The sequence below is a fragment of the Aspergillus caelatus genome (genome assembly GCF_009193585.1).
Source record: "Aspergillus caelatus strain CBS 763.97 unplaced genomic scaffold BDV27scaffold_466, whole genome shotgun sequence".
NCBI classification, from domain to species: domain Eukaryota; kingdom Fungi; phylum Ascomycota; class Eurotiomycetes; order Eurotiales; family Aspergillaceae; genus Aspergillus; species Aspergillus caelatus.
In genome coordinates, this window is record NW_022475729.1 from 1 (window position 1) to 13,367 (window position 13,367).

The window sequence follows — 13,367 nt, forward strand, 5'->3', positions numbered from 1 at the left end:
AAAAAAAAAAAAAAAAAAAAAAAACCGTGCCGGACCTCATAATACCAGGATGGAGTTAAACATTATTCAATATTCCGTGGAACTCACCTCTCAGCAGATAAAGGTGATGAGTATGCAACTCCTGCAGGTAGATTAAAAAAGATCTTTTTTTAAACTCTAGATCTATAAAGCTAAAAATCACGCGGAAGAGAATTCCTGAGATGCGTGCGTATAGTTAATTACTAAGTTTAGTAAACTTTATAAAATATAATATTTAGGCTATTGCTAATACTTTTCATAATTCAATAGATATAACACAGATGCTCTACTTTTAAATAGTACTACAGAACTAGTAGTCATATATGAATATTATGGTATTAGCACTACAGCCTACACTCCGTTTATTAATTAACAAAGCTCTGCACCAAGCTGCTCTTTCTATCCTCTTATTGACTGTCTATACTTGAAAACTACCTGGTTCAAGTCTAATAGCGAGCAAGTTAGTATATCTCACCAGGCCTATAAAAACAATGCAAATAAAGTTATAGATATCAAAGATGTCATATATCATTCACGATTAATGAATTAATATGTCGTCAGTGAGGATTGAAGTTATAGAAAGTGAAGAAATCCTCGATGGATATGTCATAAACAGAATAACTCCTCAGTGATCTTGTGTGCCTGCAATTGCAGCACTTGAGCAACTGGCTTGACAAATTCACCAAAGTAACAGACTTTATACATGAGTCGTTCAGATAGAACATCGTAAACCAAACTGCTCTATTGCCTTGGCATCTTTCGAACTTTCGAAACCCACTATATCTATCATTCTTCGTAGAAATAACCCTGCCAACTTTGTAGACATTGTGTCGTGATCTGAAATATTCCTTAATGTTCAGTTTCCCCGAAAGTCTCAAATACCGCTAAGATCAATGCTTCAGAGCAAGATATTAACAGCCAAAGTATTCCAGCAACATCTTCAAATGCGTAGCCAAGTAAAATAAAATATTCCAACGACTACTCAACACCCAACCTCCCGAAACACTAGCCACTCACAAGAGACATCTGCACATGCCTCATCTGCGCATGATTCAAGTTGCCCGCCCCTTGAATCCAACACCGTAAATTGTGTCCTGCCTTAAGAACGAGGGTCGTACTGATAAGCTGAATGGTTCTACTGGTTATGCGCAACCTGCACAGCTCATTCGCACCAGACAAATCAAAGGTAAGCTCCTTGAGACCATGGTTCCTTGGTATAATTCTGCAGGCAACTCTCCAGTTCTCCATGAGTGCCCGCAGGTCGACGCGTTTTGAATTTTCGTCCAAGGCTTCTTTGAGAGTCAACTTTCCCTCTGCGAAGTACTGTAGGAGATCGAGTCGCAGCATTTTCATGCCCTGGCAGATGGCCACACTGGCGGGGTCGGGATCTTCGAGGAGCTTGTGCAGGTCAAGTGGATTTTGGAAGATAAAGCGGTAGGTTGAAGGGTTTTTCAGGACTTTACCGATGGGAACAGGCGTGGGTTCTGATTTAGTGCGGTAGAGACGCGCGAAACTGATTGTTCCATTGTTGGCAACAGTTGTTAGAACATCTATTATACGCATCTCTTTGGTAAATTTCATTTATGAGATGTAAGGGGGAATGAGTAGGATGATGCTGAGATACTCAGCTTTTAGATAGTAAGGAGTTATGTAGTGTTATAGTGAGGAAGGTCTCCTTCGAAGTTTGAGGTCGAAGCTTGAAGAGGGCAGATACAATGTTACTACATTAGGCCTATGTCTGAACTTATATATGCATAACTACGTCCCTCTGTCCCGCCTCCACGTAGTGTACCAGTGTAACGTGTACATTTAGAGCGCTGTGAATTGAATTGCCAAGCTTGATTGTATTGTTAATAATATAAATATCTTTCTTTCTTGGAGCTACAAAGAAGAGCCATTCTACACTCTTCTGGTCTTCTGGACTCTATTTTCTACAAGCCCCACCAGGAACGACGAGCCGTCTTGGGTTATAATAGATCAACTCATCAACTACAGAACTATCATACTGAATAGTGACTAATTAAAGACCCCCTCTGTTTGCCAAAGTCTACGTCTCAGTGGAGATTTGCTCTATCGCTTGCAATGGCAACTTGTTTCCTTTATTCGATAACAATGCCAGTTTCTTCAAAGGAAACTGGTGTATCAAACAAACTATGCGGAACAAAAACAAGTTCTCCTATTTTATCAGATATTACACACATTTCACACCCCAGCAGGTGCATTATATAAGCAAATACTAGCTCCTGGAACTTCAATACTATTATACTTTAGCTTTATCTTCTTACCTTTCACCGATTATGCCTTCCATCTCTGAACACTCAACCGTTCTTATATCCAGGCAACTAGGTGAGAACCTTGTATCACAGATGACATTTGCAGATTAAATCATTGAGAGCATTGCATGTCTTTTAGTGATATGGTGTTCTTGAACCGTTATTAGAACTGTTTACGAAGTGGATCAGAATACAAGACTGCATTCTAGATATATTGGTAGAAGAAAGCTACACTACGTTGAGACAAATTAAGCTACGTTGGGATCTGCCCTCAATTCCTTCCGTACTCGTACATTCTCATTAAGATAGTACAGCATTTCTCAAGCTATATTATTGTTCTGAATGGACGTCTTCCTATAGCTCTCAATGTCCAAATGTATACAAATGCATTGATTGATAATGCACGTGCACAGACCAAGCAGCCGATAAGCCTTAGCTCCATACGTTCAACCGACACCGCCTTCCCTTCTCTTCTTTCTATTCTCATCAACTGCTGCGTATCAGCGCAAAGCTACAGCTACGGTATGACACCCTTTCCCGTCCTAATTGAGAGCCTTTGAAGGTGTGCTTGAGTTAAAAAGATGCAATGCTAACACTGGGTTGCAATTACACCCAAAGACAGTCATGAGTGACCGATCCACATCCACACCGCAGCGCGGTCCATCTCCGTCCAAACCACGACCGAAATGCACACTGCCACCTGAAAGGGTCTTCTCCATTCAGATAGGAACGGAGCTTTTCCGTGTCTCGGGAGCTTCAATAGCCTCCGATGGTCAGTGGCTCTCCGATCTCAGTGACTGGTCCCCGCTAAAGTCTTGGAGCTCCATCCTACTTCTCTCAATTCTTCGAGGAGCAACTGCTCCACACACCCGACGGCTCAAAGGTCAGGACACTGTACATCGATCGTGACCCGAATACGTTTAAAGCGATCGTAAGACATCTACAGGGTAGGCGCGACATAGTGGAATCGAATTATGCTCGGTGTTGACGTTCTCATCCGATGCGACAGGCTATCATATTCGGCCCAAAGATGGCACGGAGTTCGTCCAATTCTTCGCTGATGCGCAGTTCTATAGTTGTATGTCTATCGCATTTACCAGGAATATTGGAATCTACAACTAATCCGTATTGATTGTAGTGCCGCGCCTCATCTCTCAACTCTTCGAATCCGAGATCTTCATTCGAATCGGCGACAAGGATTTCCAAATCCCGCGCGACATCTTCTCTAGTCCCGGCGACTCTCCAAACTTCTTCACTCTAGGCTTCGGTGCCTTCTTTGCCTCCCCCACTGAGATCTTCCCCGGACTAAACCGCCACGGTCTTTTACGTCCCCCAGCCATTGTCCCGCCAAGCGTGCCCAATCGATCGGGAGAAATTTTCGCGCAGCTCCTTCACCTCCTGCGCGGATATCCCTTAGAGATAAAGAATGAAACGCACCGCGCCGAACTGCTACGCGATTGTCGCTACTTTCACCTGCGCGGGTTAGAGCAAAAGCTGATTCCACACCATATCAGTTTCAATCCGATCCGACAACGATCGGAAATCCTCATCCGCCTGGAGGATGTGCGCCGCTCAGGAGTGAGCGTTGCCCACGACTCAACCCCGTCCAGCGGTTGGGTCACGTACTCGCGCCCGTTCATCGATGAGGAGACACACGACCTGATTCTTGAGATCGGTGACGAAACCACCATCGTCGATCTTGATACCAAGCATGTTGCATTCCTGAACTCGACCAGGGCGCGCTTCTCCAGCTTGCTGCAGATTATAACGGGAAAGGTAAACCTGCCAGACCTGTCAGAAGGCAGTGTCAAGGTATCTATCGAACGAGACACAGACTTGATTGTCGACGGACAAGCCCACTATTCAGAAGCCTTCGGACATGGATCGGAAGAGGCCGAAGTGTCGCAACCTGCGGCTAAGCGCAGACGAGTGGAAGGATCATCAAGTGAGGGTGGACGGCATATCGTCCGGAATGGCCATTGGCGTCTGCGCTTCCACCCTAACGCGACCGGCGACAGACTCGAGTTCATTTTGGTAGCGGTGAAACTAGATGCATATACAGAGCAACGGAGTCGGAATCATACACGGGCGTTTCTAGGGTCTTAGCACTAATATATTCTGAATTATCACACGCATCATCTTCCATCTACGCCCTGTGAACATTTACATATCCAGAGTAAGGGCCATTGTCAAACATACAACAATCATAAATCCAAAACAAAATAGAAAAAAGATAATCGAATTGTCCCATTCCTAATACAAACAATAAAACCACCCTCAATCACCACCACAAACACCAAATCCCCCCCTATAAAAACATCCCCTCATCTTTATTATCACCATAATAATCATGAACTACGGCCCACAGAACCCAACCCCCAATCCATTCCATAACACAGAAGAAACCCCAATCAAACCTATTCACTATCATTATCCTCAGTCAACGCCTTCAGGATCATTAACCCCTCCTCCGCATCCTCGTCATTATACGGTTTCAACCCAAAGCTGAAGAGGAAGGATGTCCATCCGCCGTAGGACTTGACGATGGATCGTTCGGCGGGTGTGAGGGGTGGTTCTGGTTGGTTTCTGTTAGATTGATTTCTTGGGGTGATGGGGAGGTGTTGCTTTATAAGGGGGGGGGCGGGTTGTTAAATTGGACGTACGGAGACAGTCAGTTGAGGGCATTTTGGAAGTTTTGGTATGAATTTGGTATGAATTTGCTGATTTAGGGGGAGTTGGTGGATGTTTTGATGATGTTTTGATGATGTTGTTTGGTGTTATTAGTGGTTATGGAGGTTTGAGGTTTGAGGTCAAGTTATTGTCTTGGTTGGGGAAGTGATAGATCGTAGTAAGTAGTAGTTGAGGGGAATGTGCATACAGGGCAAACATTGCGTTGGATGTGTAGTTGGTACTTCTTTATGATATAGGTTGTATGTATGTATACCTTGGGTATAGCGGTGGTTTGCATGTATGTATAGGGAGTGAGTGTCTTGCGTTTGTTACGGGTACTTGGATGTTCGCTCTGGGATTATTTTAAAATGAAGTGAGAATGTAGTAATGTTATTTACAAGGTGAAGTTACTGGCCGTTGTGACAAGAGGGTCTTCTATAGTAAATATACATGGAGTATACTTGAAGCTTAGTGCAAGGTAGACCGACTGTCAGGCCTAGTCGGAGAAGCCTCCCCATTCGTCTTCCTCTTCGTCTTCATCTTCGTCTTCGCCATCTTCATCCTCACTCTTGTTCTCATGTCCACGCTGAGGATCCTCCACTTTTCCAGCTAAACTCTCGTCTCTCACAAATCCAGCAACGAAGAATCCACCGAGCCCCTCGTCATCGCCGGGCCAACATCTTAAGCAACCCTCCAGCTCTTCATCGGAAAGGTCAACTTTGAGTTCGGCGCTCTGGGTACTGTCCTGTGTCTCACTGTCGTCAGAACTCCGGCTTTCAGTCCGGACACCTCTATGTTTCCACGTCCTCAATCCCTCCGGCTGCTCGTCCCTGCGCATAATTCTCCATCCACATCGCTTGGCCACTTCCGACGCCAAAAGCCGCTCGACAACCGACTCATTCTCAGTCAGATGAATAGAACAGGTGCTGTACGTAATGCGCGTAGCATTCGGAAACGACATCGCATGCTCCACAATGCGCGTCTGCAGATTCGACAACTTCGTCAACCGTTCCAGGTCCAACTTCGTACTGGCCATCTCGTTCTCGTCCGTAGCTGACATCGACACCGACCCATCTGCACCATCCTCGGCTTCATCCTGTCCCCTCTTCCGTTTCTTCCCCTGCTTCTTCCGCTCCTCCGCCGGCGAAACGGGGAGAACAAACTTCGGAACATCATCCCGCCCAATAATCCCACTCCCCGAACAACTGGGATCCAGCAACAACGCAGAAACCTTCTCAAACCTCTCATCCTCGGGATCCAGCGCCAAAAAGTCCTGCCCGGGTAGCACCGTGGTAAAGTGATCCGCGCCCGCCGCCGAAACCATCTTCTGAAGCGTCTTCGCGCGCACCTGCGACGCATCCATCGAAATAATCCGCTGTCTCGGCTTCTTCCTCTTCTCATTCTTGCACAGCAGCGACGCTAAATGCGTCGTCTTATTTCCCGGCGCAGCACACCCATCTACCAAATCCCCGCCACTCCATACACTCCCCTCTCCGAACAAAAGGTACGCGGGAAAGCACGACGCTTTATCCTGCAGGATGATCTCCCCATTCTTATACGCCGGGGTGGCCGTGAAGTCAACGCCGGGAGCCACAGCAACCAAGTCCGGGATATTGGGGTCGATAAAGATCCTCTTCGTGTCGTCCTTGACCACTAGCTCTGATAGCGCATTGACCCGTTTATACGATGCGAATGTACTCTCGAACTGTTTCTCCGCCGTCGTGCGCACATTGTTGATTCGTATCCACCGCGGGTAAAACGCTGATGAACCCAGCGGCTGTTTCTCCTTCTGCACGGCGTCCTTGAGTTGCTCAATGGACGCGCATCCGCGGCGCACCCGCGCCTTGATAAATTCACCCTTTAGTCGCGTCTTGTGGCGCTCAATGGCCTGGCGGATAGGATGCGAACTGGGCGCCGCGATGCCATTCTTCGCGAGAAGATGGTCGTGGACCAGGAGGAGAGCGAGAAGTGGTGTGAGCTATAATTTCCGGAAGAAAGAGATTAGATCACTTGCGTCAGTCAGCCAGGATAATTATCTCGTATTATCCGGTTTTCCTTCTTCCTCTTGAATCGACTACTGTCAAAATAGGGAAAGTAGGGAAGGCGTAAGACGAACCTTGGGCTCGAGTTTCAGGATGCCTGCATGGTCGATTACTTCTTTGAGGACGGTGTCCCATTTCGAGGCTTCGATGGTTAGGGCGTAGATTTGCGCGGGGTTGGCTTTGATGTTGCGGGCGTTGTAAATGCGGGATTTGAAAGAGCCGCCGGTTGGGGAAGGGCTTGTTAGGATCTTGACGGCGTCATAGTATAGAGACATTTTTAGTTGTTGCTCTTTTGGAGAGCTTTTGTGGAGTTGGTTGGTTTGGGAATATTTTTCTTTGCGATTGATTCAGTTGAAAAAAAGTGGTGTTTGCTTTGTTTGCAGATCTTATCATCGATTGTATAGCTGGAACTATTAAAGTAGTTTATTGCTGTTAATAAACAGAGTTTTTTTTTTAATTTTTTTTTTTTTTAACTTTGATTTATGTACGTTTATTTTGACTCTGTAGATAGTAATCCAGAGTGTTAAGTTTCCAGAACTATCCGATTGTCCTAGTAATGCGCTCATCGTGCATGTCAAGATATCCACCAAGTTCTCTTATCTCCGCATCTCCGAATTCTATACATACTACGGAGTACTGAGTAGTAGTATGTATGTGTATCCAACAGTCCAAACCCCACGCTTGCCCCTCTTCCATGGACGACCATTCACTCTAATTTAAAAAAATAATACTCTCCCAGTAGATTTCCCCAATACTCTCAAACTAGTCCAGAGCATTAAACAAATACCAATGAGCGATCAGCCACCAACAATCCCAATCACACCATTCAACTAGAAGAGAACAAGAAGAATGCCCGATAGATGAGCGATGTGAGAAGGGAGGGGGAGGAGCCGTGGGTGAAGATCACAAGGGTTGTGGTAGGGAATTCTGCTTTGGGGTGATTTTATGGTACACTCTAGCAAGGTTAGGGAGGTGGCGAGAGACAGCGGTGGATTGGGTTGGTCCTAGTGCATGCGCAGACGCAGGTAAAAAAAAAGCTTGTATCGATGGTTGGGATCTGAGATGGATCCAAGGTTTTTGTTTTGGGGTGAGAGGAATAATGATGAGATTGAGCATGTTGGATTGTGGAAGAGGGTGCAGTGAAAGGTTTCATAGAAGTTGAATGTATATAATACTACACTTATAATATACTACAGTGTTTACACATGGATAGACGTAGCTTGATAGATAGATTCTTGTATTGCATTACCAACACCTGTATTACCATAAGATCCTTCCATAAGCGCCAGAGAGTAAATCGTAAAAAAAAGATCGCCGTGCATAAGCAACATGACGGGGTATCCAGTAAGAGAGCAGAACGAAGATTAGAAAGAACAAACCCCCCCCCCGTTTCTATGACGATCGAGTGGTAGCGAGCTGAACGCCGGAAGAAGGAAGACATAAGCCGTAAAAGTGAAAACCAGATCCGAACACCGTGCAAAAGTAACCGAAATGCTAAATCCCAGATGGTACGCCGAAGCGAAAACCAAGTATGTTCTAAAATGCGCGTATGTAGAGCATGTCTGCGACAGCAGATGCGTCAAAAGAGTGGGGTCGATGGCACCAAAAGTGCATCGACAGCAAGTCTCAAGGGTTGAGTCAATTAGAAGGTGCTCCAGTTCCAGCCCCGAGGGATGCTGGCAGCAATCTCAGTGCTCTGACCCAGCATCGCAGTGAGTGCCTTCCTGGATTCATCGTCGATGTTGTCCACATGCTCCGTGGTCTCCTCGGCCACTTCCTCGGTCTTGATGTTCTGTGCCTCGATCAAGGTCTGGATCTTGTTGAGACGCTCGCTACGCGACTCCTCCCAGCGCTGGAAGGCAAGCCAGCACAGGTCGCACGCACGAGAGGGGACGCCTTCGGGGTGGAAGCGAGCCTCTTGGTCGAGAGGAACGACGTGGGGAGTGTGAGAAGAACAGAAGACATGACCGCAGTGGCGACAGTGATGGCGACGAAGGAAGAGACCGAAAGAGGAGCGGCATGTGGGCGAGTCACAGTTGGGAGAGGCTGAGTCCGCCTGTTGTAATGTCTTGTTAGCCACTGTGTTTATGGTCGAGTTGGACAAAAGGGAGGCTCCGCCCGGTCGGTGATATCAGATCACGCCATAATTCGCGATCCGATGATCCACGCGACATCCAAAGCCGTGCGCACGCCATACACGCCATATAAAGCACACACGACCCCAGATCGACCGGGCTTTGTTTGACAGAAAATAAGATTCTCGATTTGAACGTACCTTCCAGTGATCTCTAGTAGGAAGACCAGTGACTTCACCGAGATGCTCATGCTTCATCAATTCATCCTGGGCTAACTTGCTGATTCCATCGCTCACCGCACTCTCAATGGTGGAACGACGGGTCAGGGCAGGCTGGGGTTCCTCGCTGCCGTCATTCAAGCTATCGAGAGAACCATGGACACTGCGAGGGGGGGAAGGCGGAGACGGCTTCTGAGGACGCTCGGTCGGGCGCAAGGCAGCGGGAACATAGAGGGGTCCCTTGGGTGGACGTAACTGACGAGTCTGCAAGGGAAGATACTGCTGACGGGGAGAAGTAGGAGAGTTATTGGCGGTATTAACCGGAGACGGCTGGCCGTAGACCGAAATCTGGTTGGCAGGAGATGTGGTGGCGGTGAGAACGTGAGTAGCCATGATAACGTTTCGGTCAGATCACGAGATATAAAGTTGTACGTTGTGCTTGTAATCGTGGTTGGGGATAGAGAGCGGTGGAGAGAGACAAGATAGATAAATAAGATCGCAAGTGGAAAGAGAGAACAGAAAGTCGTCGTAATCGAGTTATCGTGGATATTATTATTATAACAATGGCAATCACAAGTGAATCTTTAGATCTTGAGTGGTGAATGGCGTAGAGTTGAAGTGAACCACTGAATCATTGCAAGTGGCAACCTAGATCGATGACGCTGTGAATGTCCCGAGAGGGTGGGGATTTGTTCGGCGGAAAGTAAATTCCCAGTAGATATTGGGTTTAGAAGGAAGATAGTGTGGTAGATATAGTTCTGGACGGAGATGATAGTGGCAAGTAGTGGAGGGTGATCCAAGCAACACTATATGATATGTCTACTTAGTCCAGGAAGAGGGGAGAGAGATAAGGGATGGAAAAGGCAGAGAGACTGCAACGATAATGATAGCGGGGAGAGGGGAGGGGGGAAGCTTTAGACTTAAAAGTCCTCTTCTCGAGTCTCGCGCGAGAGAAAGCCAGACAATTGAGATTAAAATAAAATCAACCAAAGCGAGGCGAGGTTGAGCACTGACTTGGGGGGACCTGGACCCGGGACGATTTTGCCATGCGTCGGTGGAGCAGGAGATAAAATCACTAGTCTTGTTACCTATACTTCGTTTATTATTGGCGTTCCTCCATCTCTCCGGATGAAAGAAAATAAAAATCATAATCATTAATAGGACTCCATAATAATAATAATAATAATAATAATAATAATAATAATAATTAAAATCATTTGACGAAAATCCTCCCCCCCTCTGACCAACAAGACAAGACTTTCCCAAGCCCGGTAAGGTCAATGAAACTAGAAAGTCCCGAAGAAATGTAACCAGTGGAGCCCCTTTGGAGATCCCCATCCAGTCGTTGCATTTCCATCTGTGCAGTTCCATTCATCATTACTTCACCGTTAACATTCTTTGCCTTGTTTTGTATAGATCATGATTTCTACTCTTCTTTCTTTCTTTCTTTTTTTTTTTTTTTTTTCTTTTACTTTCTCTTACCCCAGATCATTTTTGATGTAAGAATGATGGACCATCCGCAAGGATCGTCGTGTTTTCTCCCGTCTATTTCTTCGGGTAACGATATTATTTCGTGTCTCTTCCGTCGTCAAGGAAAGATTCCGATGGGGGCAGCCACACGCTAAACCACATTCGGAACGGTATTTTGCCGAGGAAGTGGAAGAAGGAAATGATGGCCGTTTCTGGTTGGGCGGGATTCCGCCGAGCTTCAAATCCCTACTAAACAATCTAATCAGGGAGGATTTTCCGTAATGTAATGTAGGATTGTTCTTCCGTCCCTCGATGAAAGTCCCCGAGACAAAATATGATCCATAATCTAGAAATTTATAATTAATCCGTCGGAATTAATTTAATTTGACTAGGTACAGATTTCTATTATACAATGCTAAATTTCCGGAATGAATGTTGTGGTATCTACTATCTAGTCTACAAAGGAACTAAAGGCAGTTCAGAAACAATGATGAACGGGTGGTACAGGAGATGCAACTCGGATGCCAGGAAAATCCAAAAGCGAATTAATCCCTTTCCCCGAAAACAACTAAAAAGTCATGATGACAACACTTCCCGATCCTGGGTCCAATCCCTGTCCCTCCCTTCTTGACCGCTTTTTACCTAAAGCATGCCATCGGCCCTCTCATCCATTCCCTGGAAATCCTTCCATCGATCATGATGCTGTAGTATTGACAGTATCAATCAATCAATCAATCACTCTGTGGCAAGAGGCGTGACGGGTTTCCCCTTTGAGGGTCATCTCCAACTGTCCACTGTCCACTCTCCCCACTTTTCAGATAGATCATGTAAGTTTGATTATCTAGTGTCTCCTTCGAGAAGTATAAGATAGTCAAATGAAGTAATGTTATTAGTCGTGGCGCCTGTTCCACCGCTTACCGTCCCGGTTACCCCGTCATTATGATTGATTGAAGTTGAGGCGGATCTCCAACTCCAAGCCGCCACCAGCAAATCAGCTGAAAGCTAGTAAGAGGAAGGGCGGCGAGTGTCTGGTGTGCAGGAAAACGGATCCACTAACCGAAATTACCTGGGCGATGATTGGCCAAACCACACAAGAGAGTCGCACATTGGGGTCTCCACATCCTGACGTCGGACCCACGGCTCAGCCTGACCGAAGGACTGGAGTCACTGCCTGGCTTTACTCTGTCGGGAAGAGTTCACGAGACTTTCGATCCCGTCGTTGCACCAAACGACCCCCCGAATCACACCCGATGCTACCTTTTTTCATGCCCACTACATTACATATGGATGATAACTCTTGGAAAGTTGGGATGTCGTACTACGGCAAGATGGAGTCAGAATGAATGAATGTAGAATACAAAAAGGGAAATAGTCGAGTCAAGTCATATATATATCCCTTGCGACAAACACAAACAAACAACAGGATGGCGGTGGAATTCTTGATGGTTTGTCCGACTCAAGCCCGTTCATTCCTACTACTCTTGACTACTACTAGTACGAGGATCGTCTCGCCGCGACCAGTTGGTCCAAACGGGACTGTTCAAGAGTGTGGAAGACTCAATGCAAGCAAAGGGCACCAGTTGGAGCGTTCCCACTTGGAGTTAGTCCACGAGATGAAAGATAACGCTAACGGGGTGGGAACCAATCAATCAAAGTGGGTCCCCTCTTGGCTCGCCTCCGGATTGGAGGCCTCCTCATCTCGTTATCGTCCGTCGTTCATTGGTTGAAATTCGTCAACCACGCTACGATTGGCCAGTGCTTCCGTGTCGTTCCTCGAGGTCAGCACGGACAGTCCCCGAAGTGAAATGATTGAAACCTCGATCGCCTGCTCATCCTCGGGGCAAAGACATCCCATCGATAGAGGCGAACACCTTCTCTCGAGAAACATTATGTAACGAATACTGCTAAACTACTCTCCTGCCTCGGGTCCACACCCGAGTCCCGACGGCCCACGACTGAACCCGGTTCGCCCTGCCGTAGCTTCTACCTCGGCCGTTTGATTTCCCTGGTCTCAAATGTCAGCCAGATGAGACGTTAATGCGACCTTGCCAATATCCCTGTCTAGTGTCCTGCGTCCGGATGCGCCCTGATTGGAACAGTCGTCGGGCTGAACGAATGCCACCAACCACCGACTTTTCCCATAGTCCCGAATATTCTAGCACCCGAGTCTAAATGGGCTACCGCACCTGTAAGACATCCGCGGACTTACATTATTGTTGCTTATTGTGTCGTGCCGGCCGTTTGCCCGGGATCCAGCCCGGTCTGGAAGGCGATCCCTGACAAAGCACATAACGACCGAGACCATTGGGAGAGATGCTTCGTCTTGCTTTTTCTCTCGTCTACTCTATCTGGATCTGTACCTGGTTATCTTCTCCAAATTCGATAGGTTAAATTAAATCTTAAAAACATTTACCCGGGATCAATAACATCAACATCGTATAGCGAGGGAGCACACAGCTCTTTACTCAAAACAGCAGAACCACAACAACCTCCCCAAAGCGTGCCTGAGACGACATGGAGCCAAAAAAAAAAGCCACATGCGACCACGGGATCCTTCCATTCCCATTCCATTCTCGTTCCATAAAAAGCAGAACCTAAAAA

General features: G+C 46.7%; 5 protein-coding genes across 5 annotated transcripts; 1 reads left to right on the forward strand and 4 right to left on the reverse strand.

Annotated features, from left to right (window-relative positions):
* Positions 1-1,023: 1,023 nt before the first annotated feature.
* BDV27DRAFT_164548 (uncharacterized protein) lies at positions 1,024-1,581 on the reverse strand (the record flags this gene model as incomplete). The annotated part of the gene is made up of 1 exon (XM_032073718.1): positions 1,024-1,581. The coding sequence occupies one exon, from the start codon at positions 1,579-1,581 to the stop codon at positions 1,024-1,026; it is 558 nt and encodes a 185-aa protein (XP_031920482.1).
* A 1,272-nt stretch (positions 1,582-2,853) lies between these two features.
* On the forward strand, positions 2,854-4,423 carry BDV27DRAFT_139384 (uncharacterized protein). Its single transcript, XM_032069441.1, has 4 exons — positions 2,854-3,063; positions 3,113-3,238; positions 3,301-3,369; positions 3,430-4,423. The coding sequence occupies exons 1-4, from the start codon at positions 2,916-2,918 to the stop codon at positions 4,395-4,397; spliced, it is 1,311 nt and encodes a 436-aa protein (XP_031920483.1). The 5' UTR covers positions 2,854-2,915; the 3' UTR covers positions 4,398-4,423.
* A 135-nt stretch (positions 4,424-4,558) lies between these two features.
* BDV27DRAFT_139385 (uncharacterized protein) lies at positions 4,559-5,106 on the reverse strand (the record flags this gene model as incomplete). The annotated part of the gene is made up of 2 exons (XM_032069442.1): positions 4,955-5,106; positions 4,559-4,866 (listed from the first exon to the last, which is right to left on the reverse strand). Coding segments are annotated over exons 1-2 (176 nt in total), but the record flags the coding sequence as incomplete, so codon positions are not given.
* A 351-nt stretch (positions 5,107-5,457) lies between these two features.
* BDV27DRAFT_170569 (rRNA (cytosine-C5-)-methyltransferase RCM1) lies at positions 5,458-7,278 on the reverse strand (the record flags this gene model as incomplete). The annotated part of the gene is made up of 2 exons (XM_032075336.1): positions 5,458-6,939; positions 7,078-7,278. 2 exons carry the CDS (start codon positions 7,276-7,278, stop codon positions 5,458-5,460), a joined length of 1,683 nt encoding a protein of 560 aa, XP_031920485.1.
* Positions 7,279-8,213: 935 nt separating this feature from the next.
* Positions 8,214-10,321, reverse strand: BDV27DRAFT_139387 (FYVE zinc finger domain-containing protein). The gene is made up of 2 exons (XM_032069443.1): positions 9,279-10,321; positions 8,214-9,059 (listed from the first exon to the last, which is right to left on the reverse strand). The coding sequence occupies exons 1-2, from the start codon at positions 9,687-9,689 to the stop codon at positions 8,646-8,648; spliced, it is 825 nt and encodes a 274-aa protein (XP_031920486.1). The 5' UTR covers positions 9,690-10,321; the 3' UTR covers positions 8,214-8,645.
* Positions 10,322-13,367: the final 3,046 nt, after the last annotated feature.

What these genes read in the sequence shown, in the direction of transcription:
- BDV27DRAFT_139384 (XM_032069441.1), top strand. Translation starts at nt 2,916, where the DNA reads ATGAGTGACCGATCCACATCCACACCGCAGCGCGGTCCATCTCCGTCC. An exon ending in AGCTTCAATAGCCTCCGATG is followed by an intron (nt 3,064 to 3,112) that starts GTCAGTGGCTCT and finishes AAAGTCTTGGAG; the next exon opens with CTCCATCCTACTTCTCTCAA. An exon ending in GATCGTAAGACATCTACAGG is followed by an intron (nt 3,239 to 3,300) that starts GTAGGCGCGACA and finishes CCGATGCGACAG; the next exon opens with GCTATCATATTCGGCCCAAA.
- BDV27DRAFT_139387 (XM_032069443.1), bottom strand. Translation starts at nt 9,689, where the DNA reads ATGGCTACTCACGTTCTCACCGCCACCACATCTCCTGCCAACCAGATT. An exon ending in CTACTAGAGATCACTGGAAG is followed by an intron (nt 9,060 to 9,278) that starts GTACGTTCAAAT and finishes ACATTACAACAG; the next exon opens with GCGGACTCAGCCTCTCCCAA.